The sequence below is a fragment of the Epinephelus fuscoguttatus genome, linkage group LG2, assembly GCF_011397635.1.
Source record: "Epinephelus fuscoguttatus linkage group LG2, E.fuscoguttatus.final_Chr_v1".
NCBI lineage: Eukaryota > Metazoa > Chordata > Actinopteri > Perciformes > Serranidae > Epinephelus > Epinephelus fuscoguttatus.
Genome location: NC_064753.1, coordinates 40,211,288 through 40,227,610, shown reverse-complemented (window position 1 = coordinate 40,227,610; position 16,323 = coordinate 40,211,288). Strand labels below are relative to the sequence as shown.

The window sequence follows — 16,323 nt, the reverse complement described above, 5'->3', positions numbered from 1 at the left end:
CACATTGATTGGATGTGTTTGCAAATAGTGAACACACAGTCAAGACAAAGTAGTGTCACAAGCAATCAGGCCAGTCTTCAGGGCCATGTTAGAAAAACACAATACATGTTTACTTGTGATCATTTTCATGTTTGTGTGTCAAGGTTGGAGCTGCATTTACATAAAATAAATACAGCAAATTAAAACAGTGAAAAATTAATTGGGGGTGACACAGGAATCACAACCCATGTCAGTCACAATCATACACTAAACTGTGTTCCCAGCTCTAATATTGCATCTTGATTTTTTGTAAAGTGGGATCATATCCAAAATTTTTCAATAAACCACTGAGGTTTTAATCTTGTCTTGAGAGACACATTTTAACACAGACTGTCTCTTTACTATTCCACATTGTTAACAGATATTTTTCACAGTAATTAGACAGTAATTATAAAAGATCTGTTTGGGGTTTGTTATAGTTTTTTTTACTTCATTAGAAACATTAAATAAATGTCTGACAGTCTGGTTTTATCAGTGTGTTTAAGGTTGCAGACCTATTGTCAAACACCAGGTGCTCTGGGGCACGACACACTGCTCACACAAAGACAAGTGTAACCTATGAATAATCTTCACCAGCATCACACAGTGTTTTGTATTTTGTATCTGTACAGGGATATTTTCTCCCCGAAGGAATGTCACCAGCGGGGGCAGTATGTTTCCATGTTTCCTCCCTCAGAGAGAGGGGAATTCATCTCACACATGATTCGACACAGTTTACTGAAGCATCCGAGGGTTTAAACCTCAGGCCTCAAGGTGAAACCTCACCACCTGCCCAGAAGACAAACAAAAACACCAGCGGTCAGGTCACGGTTAAAACCATTAACCATTCTCAACTATTTGAGCCCAGAGGAGAGGACGAGAGGAGAGAGGCCAGCTGAGGTACCAACATCATTGTTCAGAGTCAGAGCACAGCTGTGGCAGGAGCTATCTATCATTAATTCACCAGAGCACTGTGTGTTGTTTCCAGTGTTATAATTAATAGGCTAAAAGAATGGTGAGTTACAAGCTGCACACTATGACACACAGTGATGAGATGTGTTTGGTAACTCATACTGTGGTATTCGCAGGAGGTTGAATCACTGAATCATTGAGGGAGAGAGAACACGCTGGGAGACGAGCGTGTGGAGAGGAATTTAATGGCTAATGAAAATGAAAGTCAATACAAATACAGAGCACACACAGAGAAGACGAGGAGGTCGAGCCGTTTGGAGCAGGGACAGCAGTTTGAGCTGGAAGTGTTTTTCCACTGTTGAAATACATAAATATGCTTTAAAAAAAGTGGCTCATGCCTGTTCCACTTCAGTGTTGGCATTAAATATAAACCACAGCCCTCTCTGTGCTCATTGTGTTCAGCTTCTTCTGTGCGTAAGAAGCACCAAATATTTTTTTTCCCCACATATGAAAGTGCCAAGAGTACATTTACTCTTGGCACTGTTCTCAGCCTTTAGAGATGGCAGTGCTGGTCGCTCCACCACTTTGGACCAGACTGGAATATCTCAGCAAGTACTGGATGGATTCTCACCAAGTTATATACGCACATTCAAGGTCCAAAGAGGATGAACTCTGCTGACTTGGGGATTCGTCTCACTTTTCATCTAGTGCCACCATAGGGTCAAAATTTGATTATACCTAATGCTTTTGTGAGCCAATGTTAGCTTACTAAACTAAGATGTTAACACCTGCACAGTGGTGGAAGAAGTGCTTAGTTATTGTATTTAAATAACTGTGGCAACACTACAGTGTTAAAATACTTTGTGAAGCTGGATTTATACTTGTGCATCAGCTCTTTTCAGAGCCTACACCGTAGCTTACACACATGGCCATTGTGTTTGTGTCACTCTGCAGTTACACCTCCAAAAGACTAGTCAGCAACGGGGTTTCTGTGAGGTGCTATAAAGGTTAGTTGATTTGAAACACACCCAAAACACAAATTAATAATGACTTAATAACAACAATTTTAATCACAAGTACACAAATCAGCTTCACTATAACTCGCAGCATTCACAGACAAACACTTGTCTTTATCTGGACACATTTTCCCCACAAATACAACATGCTAATGTTTTAGCAAAAGCCTATGGCATTTTACATTGTATAAATTAGCCTAGCGGCTAGCGGGCTTTTCCTCTACTCATATGAAGCCAGGGACAACAGCATTGTGGGTGAGTAAAAAGGGGGGCTGTCAAACTAACACGTTCATTTCGATTAATTAATTACAGAAAAAATAACGGGTTGAAAGAAATAACGCTGATTAATCGTGTTCCGAGGTGCCCTTTGACCCGCTGTGTCACTGAAGGCCTCAGTGGTTTTGTCACATGATGGAGGTAGGTGGGACGGCGCTGCTCGGCCCCGTGAATGGAACATTTATATTTAAAAAAACGCCCCGATTGTAGGTTGTAACAAAGTACTTGAGTAAATGTACCTAGTTACATTCCACCACTGCACCTGCATTACATTAACACAGACGGTCAGCAGGCTCATTGTGAGCATTATTATACTGACGTTAGCCTTTAGTTTAAAGCACAACTGCACATGGCTGTCGTCTTGTTAAGCACACTGAAAGCTTCTGGAAACCAAAGTCGAATTCTCTGTGTGTCTTACTTGGCCAGTAAAACTGATTCTGATTTCAAAATAATAAATAACAAGCCCTTAAACTGTTGGCTTAATCTTGCCATTATTTTCTTTTTTGAGTTTATTTTCTTCAGCTTTTTTGCTTTTATTAGACAGGACAGATCCAGGGTCAGGGGGGCCACATGCAGCACAGGGCCAAGGACAAAGCCTTTGTTCGTGGGGTATCCGCTCTACTGGGAGAGCTTGTGGGCCATTTTCTTATTCAGTCAAACTTCTAAAACTTCTATTGAGGTCATGATAGAGATCCAGAGGATGCTTCTCTAACACAGCCAGTACACTGCTGCGCTATCCTTATCACAGTCTGGGGAAAATCTCCACAGGCCCAGAGGAGTCGTACAGATGCATATGATTTGTACGACCGGCCTGCATTACATTACAACATTATAAATTATGGCAGAAGATCCACAAAGCTCCACTATGTACGTGTAAATCAAAGTCTTTGGGTTTATTTTTATTTCTGGCTTTATATTCCATCACTATATGATGTCAGGACCGGTGTTTAAGGGATTATTACATATCAGCCAAATCAGAAAATTCTGTTTGGCGCCACAATGTGTACCAAAGAATAAGCACAAATCTTCACTCTGCTTCTGGCCCACCATATAAAGAAGATGAGAGTGAATTTCTCCCCAGTTGATCATCGATCTCAGTGAATGGTGACGGTACAATACGCTTCTTGTAGTGACTCTTTATCTCCACAGTCTCTCTGAGAGTCCCATAAAGCACCACACTGTCCCTGCTCCGTCCAGCCGACAAGCACCCTGCAGGGACTTAATATTTATCACTCTCCGGGCACTTCACTCCGATGCATAGCTCTGACTTTACATCACGGAGCAAGCAGCAGCTGCGCGGGGTTTAGTGCTCTCCCAGTATGTCGAGGATGAGAGTGTGTGAGTGAGAGGAAGAGACAGAGCGAGAGGGCAGAGGTTGCAAATCACATTAAGGAGGGGTTTTAACGGCCCCAGACTGAGATCCTCTGTAACAAAAGCTGTCTTGTACGAGTCGCTCTGTGCCACCGGTCGCTGTCGTGGGCTGCTAATCTCACGGTCCGCAGCTAATTAGAGGAGGTGGTGGACTGGGGTCTCAGTGGAGTGGTGTTAGAGCAACACTCAGGGTCACAGCACAGTCACTCTTTTTTTTTTTTTTAAAGGCATGCCATGCCAAGTGTGACAGAGCATCTGCAAGAACGGTAGTAAGAGGTTTGCTGACGATGACTACTTCCAGAGCTCTTTGTAATATGAATGTAAAATCAAAATTAAGTTTCCAAGACACCCTGAAGGCCTCAAGGTGAAGACTGACATTATGAACCACAGCGTCCATGGTTTGAGGCACTGGAGGCCTTTGCCACAGGTAATTTCCTAGAACACCTTGCTAGTACCAGGTTGGACCTCCTTTTCAGAACTGCCTTCATTCTTGGTGTCATAGATTCAACAAGGTGCTGGAATTTCTCAGAGATTTTGGTCCATATTGACATGATGACATCACACAGTTGCTGCAGATTTCTCGGCTGCACATCCATGATGTGAATCTCCGGTTCCAGCACATCCCAAAGGTACTCTATTGGACTGAGATCTGGTGACTGTGGAGGCCACTGGAGTACAGTGAACTCATTGTCATGTTCAAGAAACCAGTTTGAGATGATTTGAGCTTTGTGACATGGTGCGTTATCCTGCTGGAAGTAGCCATCAGAAGATGGGTACACTGTGGTCATAAAGGGATGGACACGGTCAGCAACAATACTCAGGTAGGCTGTGGTGTTTAAACCATGCTCAGTTGGTACTAAGGGGCCCAAAGTGTGCCAAGAAAATATCCCCCACACCATTACACCACCAGCAGCAGCCTGAACCCTTGATACAAGGCAGGATGGATCCATGCTTTCATGTTGTTCACACCAAAGTCTGACCCTACCATCTGAATGTGGCAGCAGAAATCCAGACTCATCAGACCAGGCAACGTTTTTCCAATCTTCTATTGTCCAGTTTTGGTGAGTCTGTGTGAACTGTAGCCTCAGTTTCCTGTTGTTAGCTGACAGGAGTGGCACCTGGTGTGGTCTTCTGCTGCTTCAAGGTTGGACGTGTTGTTGGTTCAGAGATGGTCTTCTGCAGACCTTGGTTGTAACCAGTGGTTATTTGAGTTACTGTTGCCTCTCTATCATCTTGAACCAGCCTGGCCATTCTTCTCTGACCTCTGGCACCAACAAGGCATTTTCACCCAGAGAACTGCTGCTCACTGGATGTTTCCTCTTTCTGGGACCATCCTCTGTAAACCCTAGAGATGGTTGTGTGTGAAAATCCCAGTAGATCAGCAGTTTGTGAAATACTCAGACCAGCCCGTCTGGCACCAACAACCATGCTATGTTCAAAGTCACTTAAATCACCTTTCTTCCCCATTCTGATGCTCAGTTTGAACTCCAGCAGGTCGTCTCCACCATGTCTACATGCCTAAATGCACTGAGTTCTTTCAGATGTACCCATTTCCTGAAACTCTGTCTTGACCTGACAGGTGATGAGATGCTTAATAAACAGTTTGAAACACACATTAACAACAAACCTCAGCAGTGTCTTACCGTGGTGACTTCTCGTTGATGGTGTTGCTTCCCTGAAGGTCTGACAGAGGTGTACGTGGACTCTTTCGGGTCACACCTGATTACGAACAGACAGGTTGGAGTCATGTGAAAGAACACAAACACACACACACACACACACACACACACACACACACACACACACACACACACTCACCAACACACCAAACAGACATAAAGACAAACCATTCCTTCAAACCCTTCCCAAACAGGACCCCACCATGTGACACTCCAGTGTTATTGCAGTGTGTTATGTGCCTTTTTATTGGACGTAAAATCTGCTGCAGATGATTTAATATTGAAACAAAGATCTGTGAGGTTAATAGTGAGTTGCTCTTGTTAGTGCCGAATTATGAAGGATGATACTGAAGAGTTATTTAGTTTAATCTGGACTGAAGGTTTATCTGAAAACTTTGATCAGTAATTCAAAATACCAATACTCAAGATAGATTTGTCCCATAATTGATTATCTAATGAAGTAAAGCAGGCAGTGACCATTTAGGTCAAACTAAGGAGAATTTAAAGAAGTAAAACTCTGAGCTGAGTTTCATTAAAGCTACAGCCGGTAATTTCTTTAAAATAACCTTTATGTCATATTTGCTTAAACTGTCACTGTATCCTGACAGTCGTACATGAGACAGATGATCTGTGAAAACAATCACGTTTCACTGGATCCTCTTAGTGCTCTTAAAGGCATCTGCAAAAATCCACTGTGCCTGAATGAAAACAACCAATTAGAGCAAAAGGTGTCTGACGCAGTGTCAATCACTGCTCAATCACACCTGAATATTTTTAAGCACATGGCTTCAGTTTTGAATCCTTTCAGGTCTCGTAGCTCTTGGAAAAGTCGCCCTGATGCAAGAGATGTAGCTTGTATATGTGTGTGATTTATCCTTGATTCATATGAGCAGAGGAAATCTCTGCTTGTCACTAAGCTAATTAATACACTGTAAAATGCCATAGGCTTGTGCTAATAACGTTAGCAAGTTGTATTTGTTTGGAAAACGTGTTTAGTATAAGACAGTTGTTTTGTAAGTGAACCTTGTGAGTTGTAATGGAGCCGAACTTTATAACGTTACCTTTGTTAAATGTTGCTGTTGTCCCTGGCTTCATATGAGTAGAGGAAAAGTCTGCTAGCAGCTAGGCTAATTTATACAATGTATAATGCCATAGACTTGTGGTAAAAATATTAGCTTGTTGTATTTGTGGGGAAAATGCGTCCAACAAAAGACAAGTGCTTTGTCTGTGAATGCTACGAGTTATAGTGAAGCTGATTTGTGTACTTGTGTTTGAAATTGTCGCTGTTAAGCCATGTTTAATGTGTGTTTAATGTGTGTTTAATGTGTGTTTTGGGTGAGTTTTGAATCAACTAAACTTTACAGCACTTCACAGAAAGTGAAGACTGCTTGTTTCTGTTCAGGCACGGTGCATTCTTGCACATGCCATTAGGATCACTATGAGGAGGCAGAAGAACCTGCTTTTCTGTCTCATGTACTACTGACAGGATATAATAACAGTTTCAGCAAATATGACAAATAGTATTTTTTTTTAATAAAAATTACCTACTGAACCTTTAAAGCTTCTTTGTTACGTTACTACAGTGTGATGGGTTTTTTTTTGCAGTGACAGGCCTACAGCTGCTGCATTCACAAGCATTCCCTCTGACCCGATCAGCCACAGTGATGAGCAATCAGGGAACTCTACAGCGTGTGTGTTAGCCTTCTTAAAATAAAAAAAGCAATCTGGCAGAGTATTTTATCAGGTGATTTAACAGTGTACCGTTTTCAGTTTCATCACTTCGTACAACATTTTCACTCTCATCAGGAGCTGCAGGGTGGCACAAAACAAAAAGACACAAACACATCTGAGTGTGATGAAATATTTGTCGAGGAAAAGTGACCCTTGAGAGGAGTGTGTGAGGTCGGCTGTGTGTGTCCTGCACCACATGTAAAAGCTGCCTGTGAGCGGGTTAGTGATGTCTTAAACCCCCTCAGTCTTCTATCACCATCACCAGCCTGTGTGGGATTAGTGGCAGGTGAAGTTGGTTGATTTTAAGATGTGTGCTGTGGTGGACAAGCAACTACACCCACTGCCCAAACACACAGGACTGGACATGAACGTGTAGCTGTGTGACAAAACAAAAAAAAGTGATGGATGCCTGGAGGTGTTGATTCCACAGACCAAAATTAGCCGATAGAGCAAAACAAGCATGCATCTGTCTGCTAGCCTTTCACTAACACAGTGTAAGTGACAGGATGGCTGAAGCATGCTAGACAAGAACAACATGCAAGACGAGACTAAGAACAAATGCATGCAGGTGCACAAGAGAGAAGGAAGAGGGAGACAGAGGGAGCGGAGACCAACAAGCATCTAGTCTAATGATAGGAAATAAGAGCTGTAAATCAAATATAGCAGAAAATAAAAACTTTTCTCTTTAACTTTGAAAGCTCTTTATGATTTTGATCTCTTTTGGCTTGACTTTGGCTACAGCACAGTGCAGTAAAACTGATGATGTTGGTCAGCCTCTTCCCTGCAGTTTCCCACATCAGGGTCTAACATGAAAGTAAGGAGGAGTTATTGTTGTATTGGCAGCCTTACTGTACTTCTCCTCTTTGCATCTCTGCAGGATCTCTAAGCTTCTCTGATGCACAGGGTGCTGCAGAAAGCTAAAACTATCCACACTTTTCAAAACTGCACAGGGAGCAGCGTCATCATGCCCTTGGAGAAGCAAAACAAAAGAAAAACAAGAGAGCAAAAAAAAAAATACACAAGGAAAGAGAAGGGAGGGAAACAAGAGAGAGAGAGAGAGAGAGAGAGAGAGAGAGAGAGAGAGAGAGATGACAGATTAGACAGCGAAGAAGAAGAGATCAAGAGATGCAGTCATCTACTGGAGAGATACCTGTGCAAGACGTCTGGAGAGAAGATGATTGACATTCAAAACTGCAGCAGTAGGATGTTTGTCATTGTAGTTCAGTGAGTAGGTGTTCGCCCCCCAAAGGCACATATACAGTGTCTTCTAGAAGTTTGTCTGCGACCTGATTCTACAGTCTTTGTTCCCTTAGACAAGGATTTTGAAGGTAATGTGACTTAATACTTAGACTATAATTATAATAATTTAAAAAAAAAAAAGAAATCAAAGAGTAAGCATGTCAAAACTTTAAAGGAATAGAGTATGTAAGATTTAGGGGGATTTAGTGCCATCTAGAGGTGAGGACTGCAGATTGCAGCCAGCTGAAACTCATTTCTAGTTAGATTTTCTCCAGTGTTCATTGTTAAGAAGGTTTTTACCGGCAGCCAAATTATCCACAGAGGTCTCTTCCTCACCAAAACAAACAGACCAGGTGATTTAAGCAAGTAAAAACACTGAATAAAGCAGTCATGTTACAAATCAGGGTTTCTCCTACACTGTTTGCATGTCACAGACGGGCTGCTCACTCTGCATCTGCTAATGTGTGCTAACCTCTTTTCTGATCCACACATTCAGGAGGTTTTTACCCAGAGCCAAATTATCTGCAGATGTCTCTTAATCTCAAAAACAAATGGATTTGGTGATTTAAACCGGTAAAATGCTGAATAAATAAGTTTCACTTTTAAATTAGTATTTTTCTTGTGTCGTTTGGCTAGTCGTGGGGGCACTGCTAACTACCTTGGCTAACATGAAAATTCAGTGGTTCTGACTAGAGCCGGTGTTTGGTTTGTCCGTTCTGGGCTTCTGTACGAACCTGGTGGTGCATTATGACGGATTCTGTGAACGAGAATCTGCTCCCTATTGTATGTCGATATACAATATGATATACAATTCATTGTTTTCAATGAGGACACGCGACTGGCGTTTGAGTGCACCAGTCGCGTGTCCTCATTGTTTTCAATGAGGACACGCGACTGGCGCACTCAAACGCCAGAGCCACGCCAGAGCGGCATGTGTACGCCCAGCTCATTTTAAGGTTACGAAAACATGACAACTTTTATTTTCAGGTGACTATATACTAAAGAATACATTCTCATTATGTCATACTAAATTTCTGCCAATATATCCCCTTAAATCCTACACACTGGACCTTCAAACTTTAGCCCATAATAATAATTTAAAAAGGAATCAAAGAGTTTACATATTAAAAACTTCACTAACAAACAAACATTTTGCAGAAATCTTTTAAAAGACATGTAACAGGTTCCCTTGGGTGACTCTATCTCTAGAGTTCAGTTAGAAAGATTTCTAAAGGATATCTAAGGATACAATATTTCTATATTTGCATAACAAAATCTACATGTAAAACTCAATGTGTGGGAGGATCAGGAGGGTGCAGAGTGCAAGTCTGATTCAAACGACGGCAGTGCTGAAAGAACATCTGACATTAATATCTACTGCATATCAAGTCTATCTGAGGGAAAAGAAGGCATTCGTAGAGAGCCAAAGCTGAGAGAGACAAAGAGCAAAGAGCTACTGTAAATACACGGCAGCACTACTGGCACTACGCACACATACTACACAACAGTGACTGCTGAAACACAAAATATGGTGAAGATACAGAAAACTGTAACTGAATGAAGAGGACTAAATCAGAACTGCATGGCATGTGAGCAAAGAGTACTATACATGGTGAGGAAACTTGGTTTGTGCTTGTAAAACATCTTCATCTGAGCAGCTCGGTCTGCTGACAGCCTGTAAACTGCAAGCTTAAAAAACACAGCAAGAGGAGGCGAATAATCAAATAAGCATTCTTCACTCCATTTAATAGTGTGCTCGTTTACCACTGTTCTCGCTTGAGTTAAAGTACCTGTGAAGCTCACATGCCATTCAGTAAATTCAAATGTCCTCATTGTGTTTACTTTCTGCTGCTTTGACACAAACTACAATGAGCACACATTTTTATCATTTTCAATATTTTTCCTAATATAACCACTGAAAATTGTGCAGCAAAATGCTGTGAATTACACAAATTAAACATCAGTTAATACAATAAAAATAATATAGACATCTTTGACTTTCTATGCCCCAACAATATTTTCCCATCGTCCTCTGCCTCACAGCTTTAATGTGCATATTAGTGGAGTTTCCGCTCACCAGTCTTCTTCTGCGTGTGTCTCTTCCCAGCCTCTCTGAAAGCCACCAGGGCCCTGAAGTAGGCTCGGAGTACCGCCCAGCGGAAAGTGGCTGACGGGTCGATGCCCATCAGGCTGCAGATGAAGGCATTCTTGCTGCTCTTCAGTAAAGCTACAATGTCCGGGCGCATGTGGTCTGTGTTCTTCTCCCTGAAGTCCTGCGGGTGTGTGTAACAGAGATATACGATAGTAGTCAGAGCTTTTACTTGTTTATTTTATTCTGCCTAGCAGTTACTAATCTTTCTTGGGTCTAATGATCTTTGAATAAAACATTAATACAATCATGAAAGCAAGGTCCGAGAGAAAAAAAAAGTAAAAATAGATTAAATAAAGCATAAGCAAATCAATAACAACGCAAAAGTATCAGCAATATCAAATTATCCCAGATTATATAAATGAAATAAAGGGAAAGAATGTGTCAAACAAGCACAAACAAGTGGCACCTGATAATTACAACAATACAGCTACATTTAAGTACACGACCATAATGCCTACTATACACTAGAGGCCATTGAAAAATACTTCTGACACCCTCTCAAATCTTAAGACTGTGAGTTTATCGTCACACACTAAGATTTTGCAAAGAATGGGGATCTTGCAGAGTCACTATTTGCAAGACTACAACTAGATCCCTTTTGAAATTATTTCCCATCCTGCTCCTGGTGAAAAATATAACACCAAACCCCCTTTGAGAAATATGCAAATTAAAATTAAAATCTTGAAGCCATTCCCTAAACCCAACAGGAAGGTCAGTCATTTTGAATTAAATGTGAAATTTTTGTGCATTTTTGGGGAGTCTGCCCATTGGTCCGACAACCCGTTGTTCCGAAATCATCATGATCCCCTGTGGTTAAGGTCTGGTTAGGTTTAGGCACAAAAACCACTTGGTTAGGGTCAGGAAAAGATCATGGTGTGGGTTAAAATGACAAAGAAAGTGGCAAACACATAAGCTGTGAGCCTGCTTTGCCTCAAGCCTTTCCCAGCTGACCCAGAGCCGGTCGCGGCGCACCATCAAGGCAGAAATACGCCCGCCGGGAGCCGTTCAGCACTGAGGAGAGCTCCCCACACAACCACGACCCCAGAGTTAATAACAGGAGGTTATGGTGTTTCACTCTCTCCTCTCTATGACACTTGTATCTCGACCAGTAGCCTACTTTTGTTGCGTTTGCTGATCCTCTATGGTACACAAATGCAGTATAGCCTAGTATAATCACACATCGGAACAACGGGACGTTGGACTAATGGGATGTCGGACCAATGGGCTGTTGGACCAATGACATGGACCGATTTTTGGCCATTTCCAGGGGTCGTACATTGACAAACTCCTCCTCCAAATTCGATCTAATTGACTTGATTGAATTGTACCATCTAAAGACCTTTGACATCAAAAGTTGTTTGAAGCTTGAGTTGTTGTCAAACCATGTGACCGCAGCAAGGCCTCAAACTTCCATGTTTTGCCATGAAACAGGAAGTGGCTTGTAACTTCATCAGACATAGTCCAATCTGCACCAGATTTCACATGTTTTGTAAGGCCCCACGCCTGAAGTCATCTACATGCACATTACAAGTCATGGTGATTGCGCCACCTACTGGCAACAGGAAGTAAAACTTGTCAGGCAATTATCTTTTGATTTACCTGAAATTTACATGGTGTAGTCTACAACTGATTTACAGCCACATGACTTAAGTTAGTTCTCTAGCACCACAAAGTGGACACAGGAAGTAATACCAGATGAGAAATGGGTAATTCCAGTACCCTCGCTCTATGAATGATGTACCATCTCACTGCTGTGTGCAGTACCTGACTTTTACATAAAGGAAAAGCCCCGTCACGTGGCGTCCTACCAGGACCCTGAGTTGTGCAGAGGTGCGAGGGCTCGTTCATTGCTGCTTGCAGCTTTAATTTGTTGCATTTTTCTTCCTTTCAGTATTTTATTATTAATCTTCACACATCGCACATCTTCCTGTCTAATCAGTAACTCAGTGTGGTGACAGTTACACTGACCTTGACCCCATACTTGACTTTGCCGGCGTAGTGTCGGATAATGAAGGCGGGCTCCATGACAGCAGGGAACTCGATGTAGCTGTTCCCCTCATGCTGCCGCTTGAACTTATCCAACAAAGTCTGGTTGGTGGCTTGAGGGAAACTGAAAAAAAGGACAGAAGAGTTTAATTTGATAAGTTTTTACATCTGTATTTAATATGAAAACACATGAAGAAAGGAGTTCAAGCAGACAGATCACACTGCTGATGCACCGGTTCAAAGCTCTCAGCTACGTCATGAAAGCTGCAGTATAAATCACACTGACAGTGTTCGACACATTCCTCATTTAATCATCCACAGAAACATAATTAAAGACTTTTTCCACCCGTCACAACAACAGTTACTACAACAGTACTTATTGTGGATGACTGGAAACGTGGCATGTGATCTGATCTGTAACCAGTTTTGACATTTTATCCTCTGACGCCACAGGTTGAGGATTATCACTCTAAACTGATCTCGGCTCAGATTTCTCTCCAGTCCTTTAATATCAAGAGCCAGAGATTCTGCAGAAAATCAACAGCTCACAGGAAGAGAAGAGGGGAAGAATGAGACACCGGGGGTTTTTGGAACGGGGTGAAAACTGAGCTATGAAAACAACATGGCCAAAAGACTTGCCAGCTTTTCCAAGTGGGAGGAATTTGATTCAGTGTCCAAATGGAGAAGAGGGGGAATAAAGGAGGAAATACTGTAGGTAAAAATAGTCACATTACAGTCATGAACCTGAAAGGATTACATTTACTCTGCAGTTTAGAGGGGTTACACTCTAGGTTACTCCATTATGTGGTAATTTGATGACACTTCAAAGATTATAGAGCAGAAGAACAACCATATTTAACACAATCCAAATGTATTTATTGTCTCATGAGGTAGAAAACCTACAACTACCAGAATGCACTGCACCGGACCAATAAATGCTCCCCCTGGTGGGTGATAAATGCCAGCTGGTCCATTTTGGAACAAGAAACAATATGGCGGCCTGCCAGTAACAAAAGGTATGAGCCAAAATATGTTTCTGAAGACATTTTAGGGAAGAAATAGGCAATACAGTAACAGAATCTCATTTTGCAGTTTGATCTGTGTTTAGACTGAGTTTGAAAGAGAGAAAGAGAGGCAGCTTTCTTTCTCTCGATCCCCTTATCTCCTATTTGTTTCCTGGGTGGTGGGCATACAAAATTGAGGAAGTACAATCTGTAGTTGGAGCAACAACAGCCCTAGAGCTGGAAGATGAGCAGGGAGATCTAGGTGCAGGTTAGCTGGAGGGAAGCTTACCACAGTTCATTTACACATTTTACCCATATTGTTATGATACAAAGCTGGTTGAAAATCAGCAAAGTTTCCCTTTTAGCTCACGACGTAGACAGTGAAAGCAGCTTTTATCACATTTTGGCCACTAGGGGGCATAAGAACTCCAGAACTAGCTGACAAACTAAACTGTTAGCAGAAGATCTTTGCATTCATTTGGAGTTTCAGACCAGGTGAAGATGACATATATTCTAATCGTCACTAAGAGAAAAAAAAAAAAAAAAAGCGCCACAGAGTGTCGTTCCTGTGGGCTACGGCAACACAAAACCCCTGAGCTTGTCTGAGAAGGACTCATCTCACAAACCTGCTATTTTTAAATATCCCATGGAGAGGGACTATCACTGCAGCCTGTTCTATTTTGTTCTGAAAATGTTGGTGCTTAACTCTGTTCTGTGGACGATGAACGAGACGCAGACTGATAGAGGAGGAAAGACATTGAGTGCTGGACGGAGCAGTGAGTGACAACAACCTCGCCCACATTTAAGAGTACTGTTTCCAGTGGAAACTGGGGCTATCAAAAAAAAAATTGTAGTTCAAAATATATTGGAATATATATTCTGATATTTGATCATTTGAATGTCATTAATAATTAATTAATACTATTAATAATGTTGTACATCACGGCGAATCCCGTTCGGGAGGAAATGGCTCGCGCACAAGCCGGGTCAGAGAGGGATGCAGCGACGGAGGGAAAGGCGCCAACGGAGGAGCCCGCTGTGCCAACACCACCCACTGCGCTATCCGCGATGTCTGATATATTGGGGGGGGGGCGGTGTTGCACCTGCTGCCTCCCTGCCTACCCTTTCTGAAAAGATGAAACGTTACCAGAATGAGACACCACTACGTGCCGACCAGGATCCATCTATCATCAGTGTCACCATCATCATATTGCGCCAGCAATAAGCAGCTTATTTTTTGTGTTTTTTTTGTAAAATAAATAAATTAATTAGAATAAATAAATAAATAATAATTAAAATATAAAATAAAATAACATAAAATAAAATAATAATAAATTTGAATATTATTCAAACTCTACTAAATTAATTTGAAAATATTCAAACCCAATTTCATGTGCTTTTGACAGCCCTAGTGGAAACGCTAGGGTCTAGGTACCATGTCTGAAGGGTTAGCTTTGGTTCCAGAGGTACCATACCGAAAGTGTTTGGTGGAAACAGGGCTTATATGGACAGACATAAGTCAAGGAGAGACAGGGAGGGGTGTTACACACAGCAAAGGTCCCCTGCTGTAATCAAACAAGGGATATTGCAGTTACATCAGGATACCAGCCAAGTTTGCTTTTACCTGCCAGGAGTTCTTGACAGTTTACCTCACAGGAAAATAAAATGAGTTTCCAAAAAACAAACTCATCAAACATGAAGCCAGACGGACAGGCTGAAAGACTCACTTGCACTCCTCATCCAGTAGGTGGAACAGCGCTGTGGGCTTCTTGCTGATCAGGTTGATGCAGCCTGTGTTGTCGATGTAGTCGATGTTGTGCCAGGTGATGCCCTCTGCCCTGTATTCCTCCTGCAGGGACGCACAATGCCAACAGAGAGCTCAGTGTCAGGTATAACCTCATTAGTAAGACTCTTCTTACAACTGTAGACTTTTTCTTTGGATGCCTTTTTTCATCACATCTATATGTAACTTCATCTTTAAAATCACATTTGCATTGTACTTTTATGTTTTTAAGCGGTTAGAAAAAAGAGATAGATGCAGAGAAAGAGTCTTGGTAAACTGTATCAAATAGCATCAAAGACTCGAGACACCCATGAAAATATTAATTACCAACGTGCAATCAAAAACAAACAACCGGTCTGATGTGGGCTGAGCTGTTTTAAATGTTTCAATCAAAGCAACAATGTTGTTTGTCTGCCTGCTTTCATGTTGTCTCCCCGTGTGATAAAACACTCTTCAGATCCTGCCCGTCCTCTTGGTGGTTTAATAATGAGAGAAGCATTCAGAGCATTCATCATTTGTTCTTCCCCCATACTGTACATGTTATTTTCCTGTGTTCCTGGGAAAGAGATTTAACCAATAAAGACCTTAATCCTGGGGAGGTTTAATAAAAATCACTGCAGTCTCCTTTTCTTTTCCTGCCCCCGTCTCTCCTCGTTACCCTGAAGCCAGAAGGCTGAAAAAAGAAAGTTAATTACTAACAAATTTGACATGAAGAATAAAAACGGAAGATGATCCTTTGCTTCTATATTTGGTAAAATAAAACCAAATAACTGAGTGCTGATATGGACAAAGTTTTGCATGCTGCACTCAAATAGGGTAAATTTCTGTTTCACTTCTGCTGCTGGCCGTCCTTGTAGAAAAATGTTTGACATTAAGACAGCAACAGTTTGACAGAATCAGTCTGCGACACATTCTTTGTCCTTTGCAGTGATTTGTAGTTTGCGCTGAGCTCTCTCCGTGCAAACAATCCAACTGACTACATTCAACTGTTAACAACTAAAGATTTAACTGTCCCCTCTGCTACCCTTCCCTGAAAAGTGAAGCTGCTTCGTCCTGTTGGATTTATCACAATATCAGAAACAAGAGCAGTTTCATTTTGATTCTCTGTTTCTCAACATGGCGACGGTGTTTAGTCAGAGGAAAAACAACCATTTGT

The 16,323-nt window shown here is 41.7% G+C and overlaps 1 protein-coding gene across 7 annotated transcripts in view; it reads right to left on the bottom strand.

Annotated features, from left to right (window-relative positions):
* Nucleotides 1–16,323, bottom strand: part of myo9aa (myosin IXAa) — a 163,459-nt gene that overhangs the window by 36,260 nt on the left and 110,876 nt on the right. For 3 of the 7 annotated variants that reach the window (XM_049597461.1, XM_049597481.1, XM_049597489.1), the window contains 6 exons: nucleotides 15,112–15,233; nucleotides 12,363–12,504; nucleotides 10,320–10,515; nucleotides 7,853–7,972; nucleotides 7,034–7,081; nucleotides 5,237–5,312 (listed from right to left, as the gene is read on the bottom strand). In XM_049597461.1, the coding sequence (XP_049453418.1) occupies nucleotides 5,237–5,312; nucleotides 7,034–7,081; nucleotides 7,853–7,972; nucleotides 10,320–10,515; nucleotides 12,363–12,504; nucleotides 15,112–15,233 (704 nt within the window). The remainder of the gene's footprint in view (nucleotides 1–5,236; nucleotides 5,313–7,033; nucleotides 7,082–7,852; nucleotides 7,973–10,319; nucleotides 10,516–12,362; nucleotides 12,505–15,111; nucleotides 15,234–16,323) is intronic. The other 4 variants (XM_049597471.1, XM_049597500.1, XM_049597509.1 and 1 more) reach the window with 2 other exon arrangements.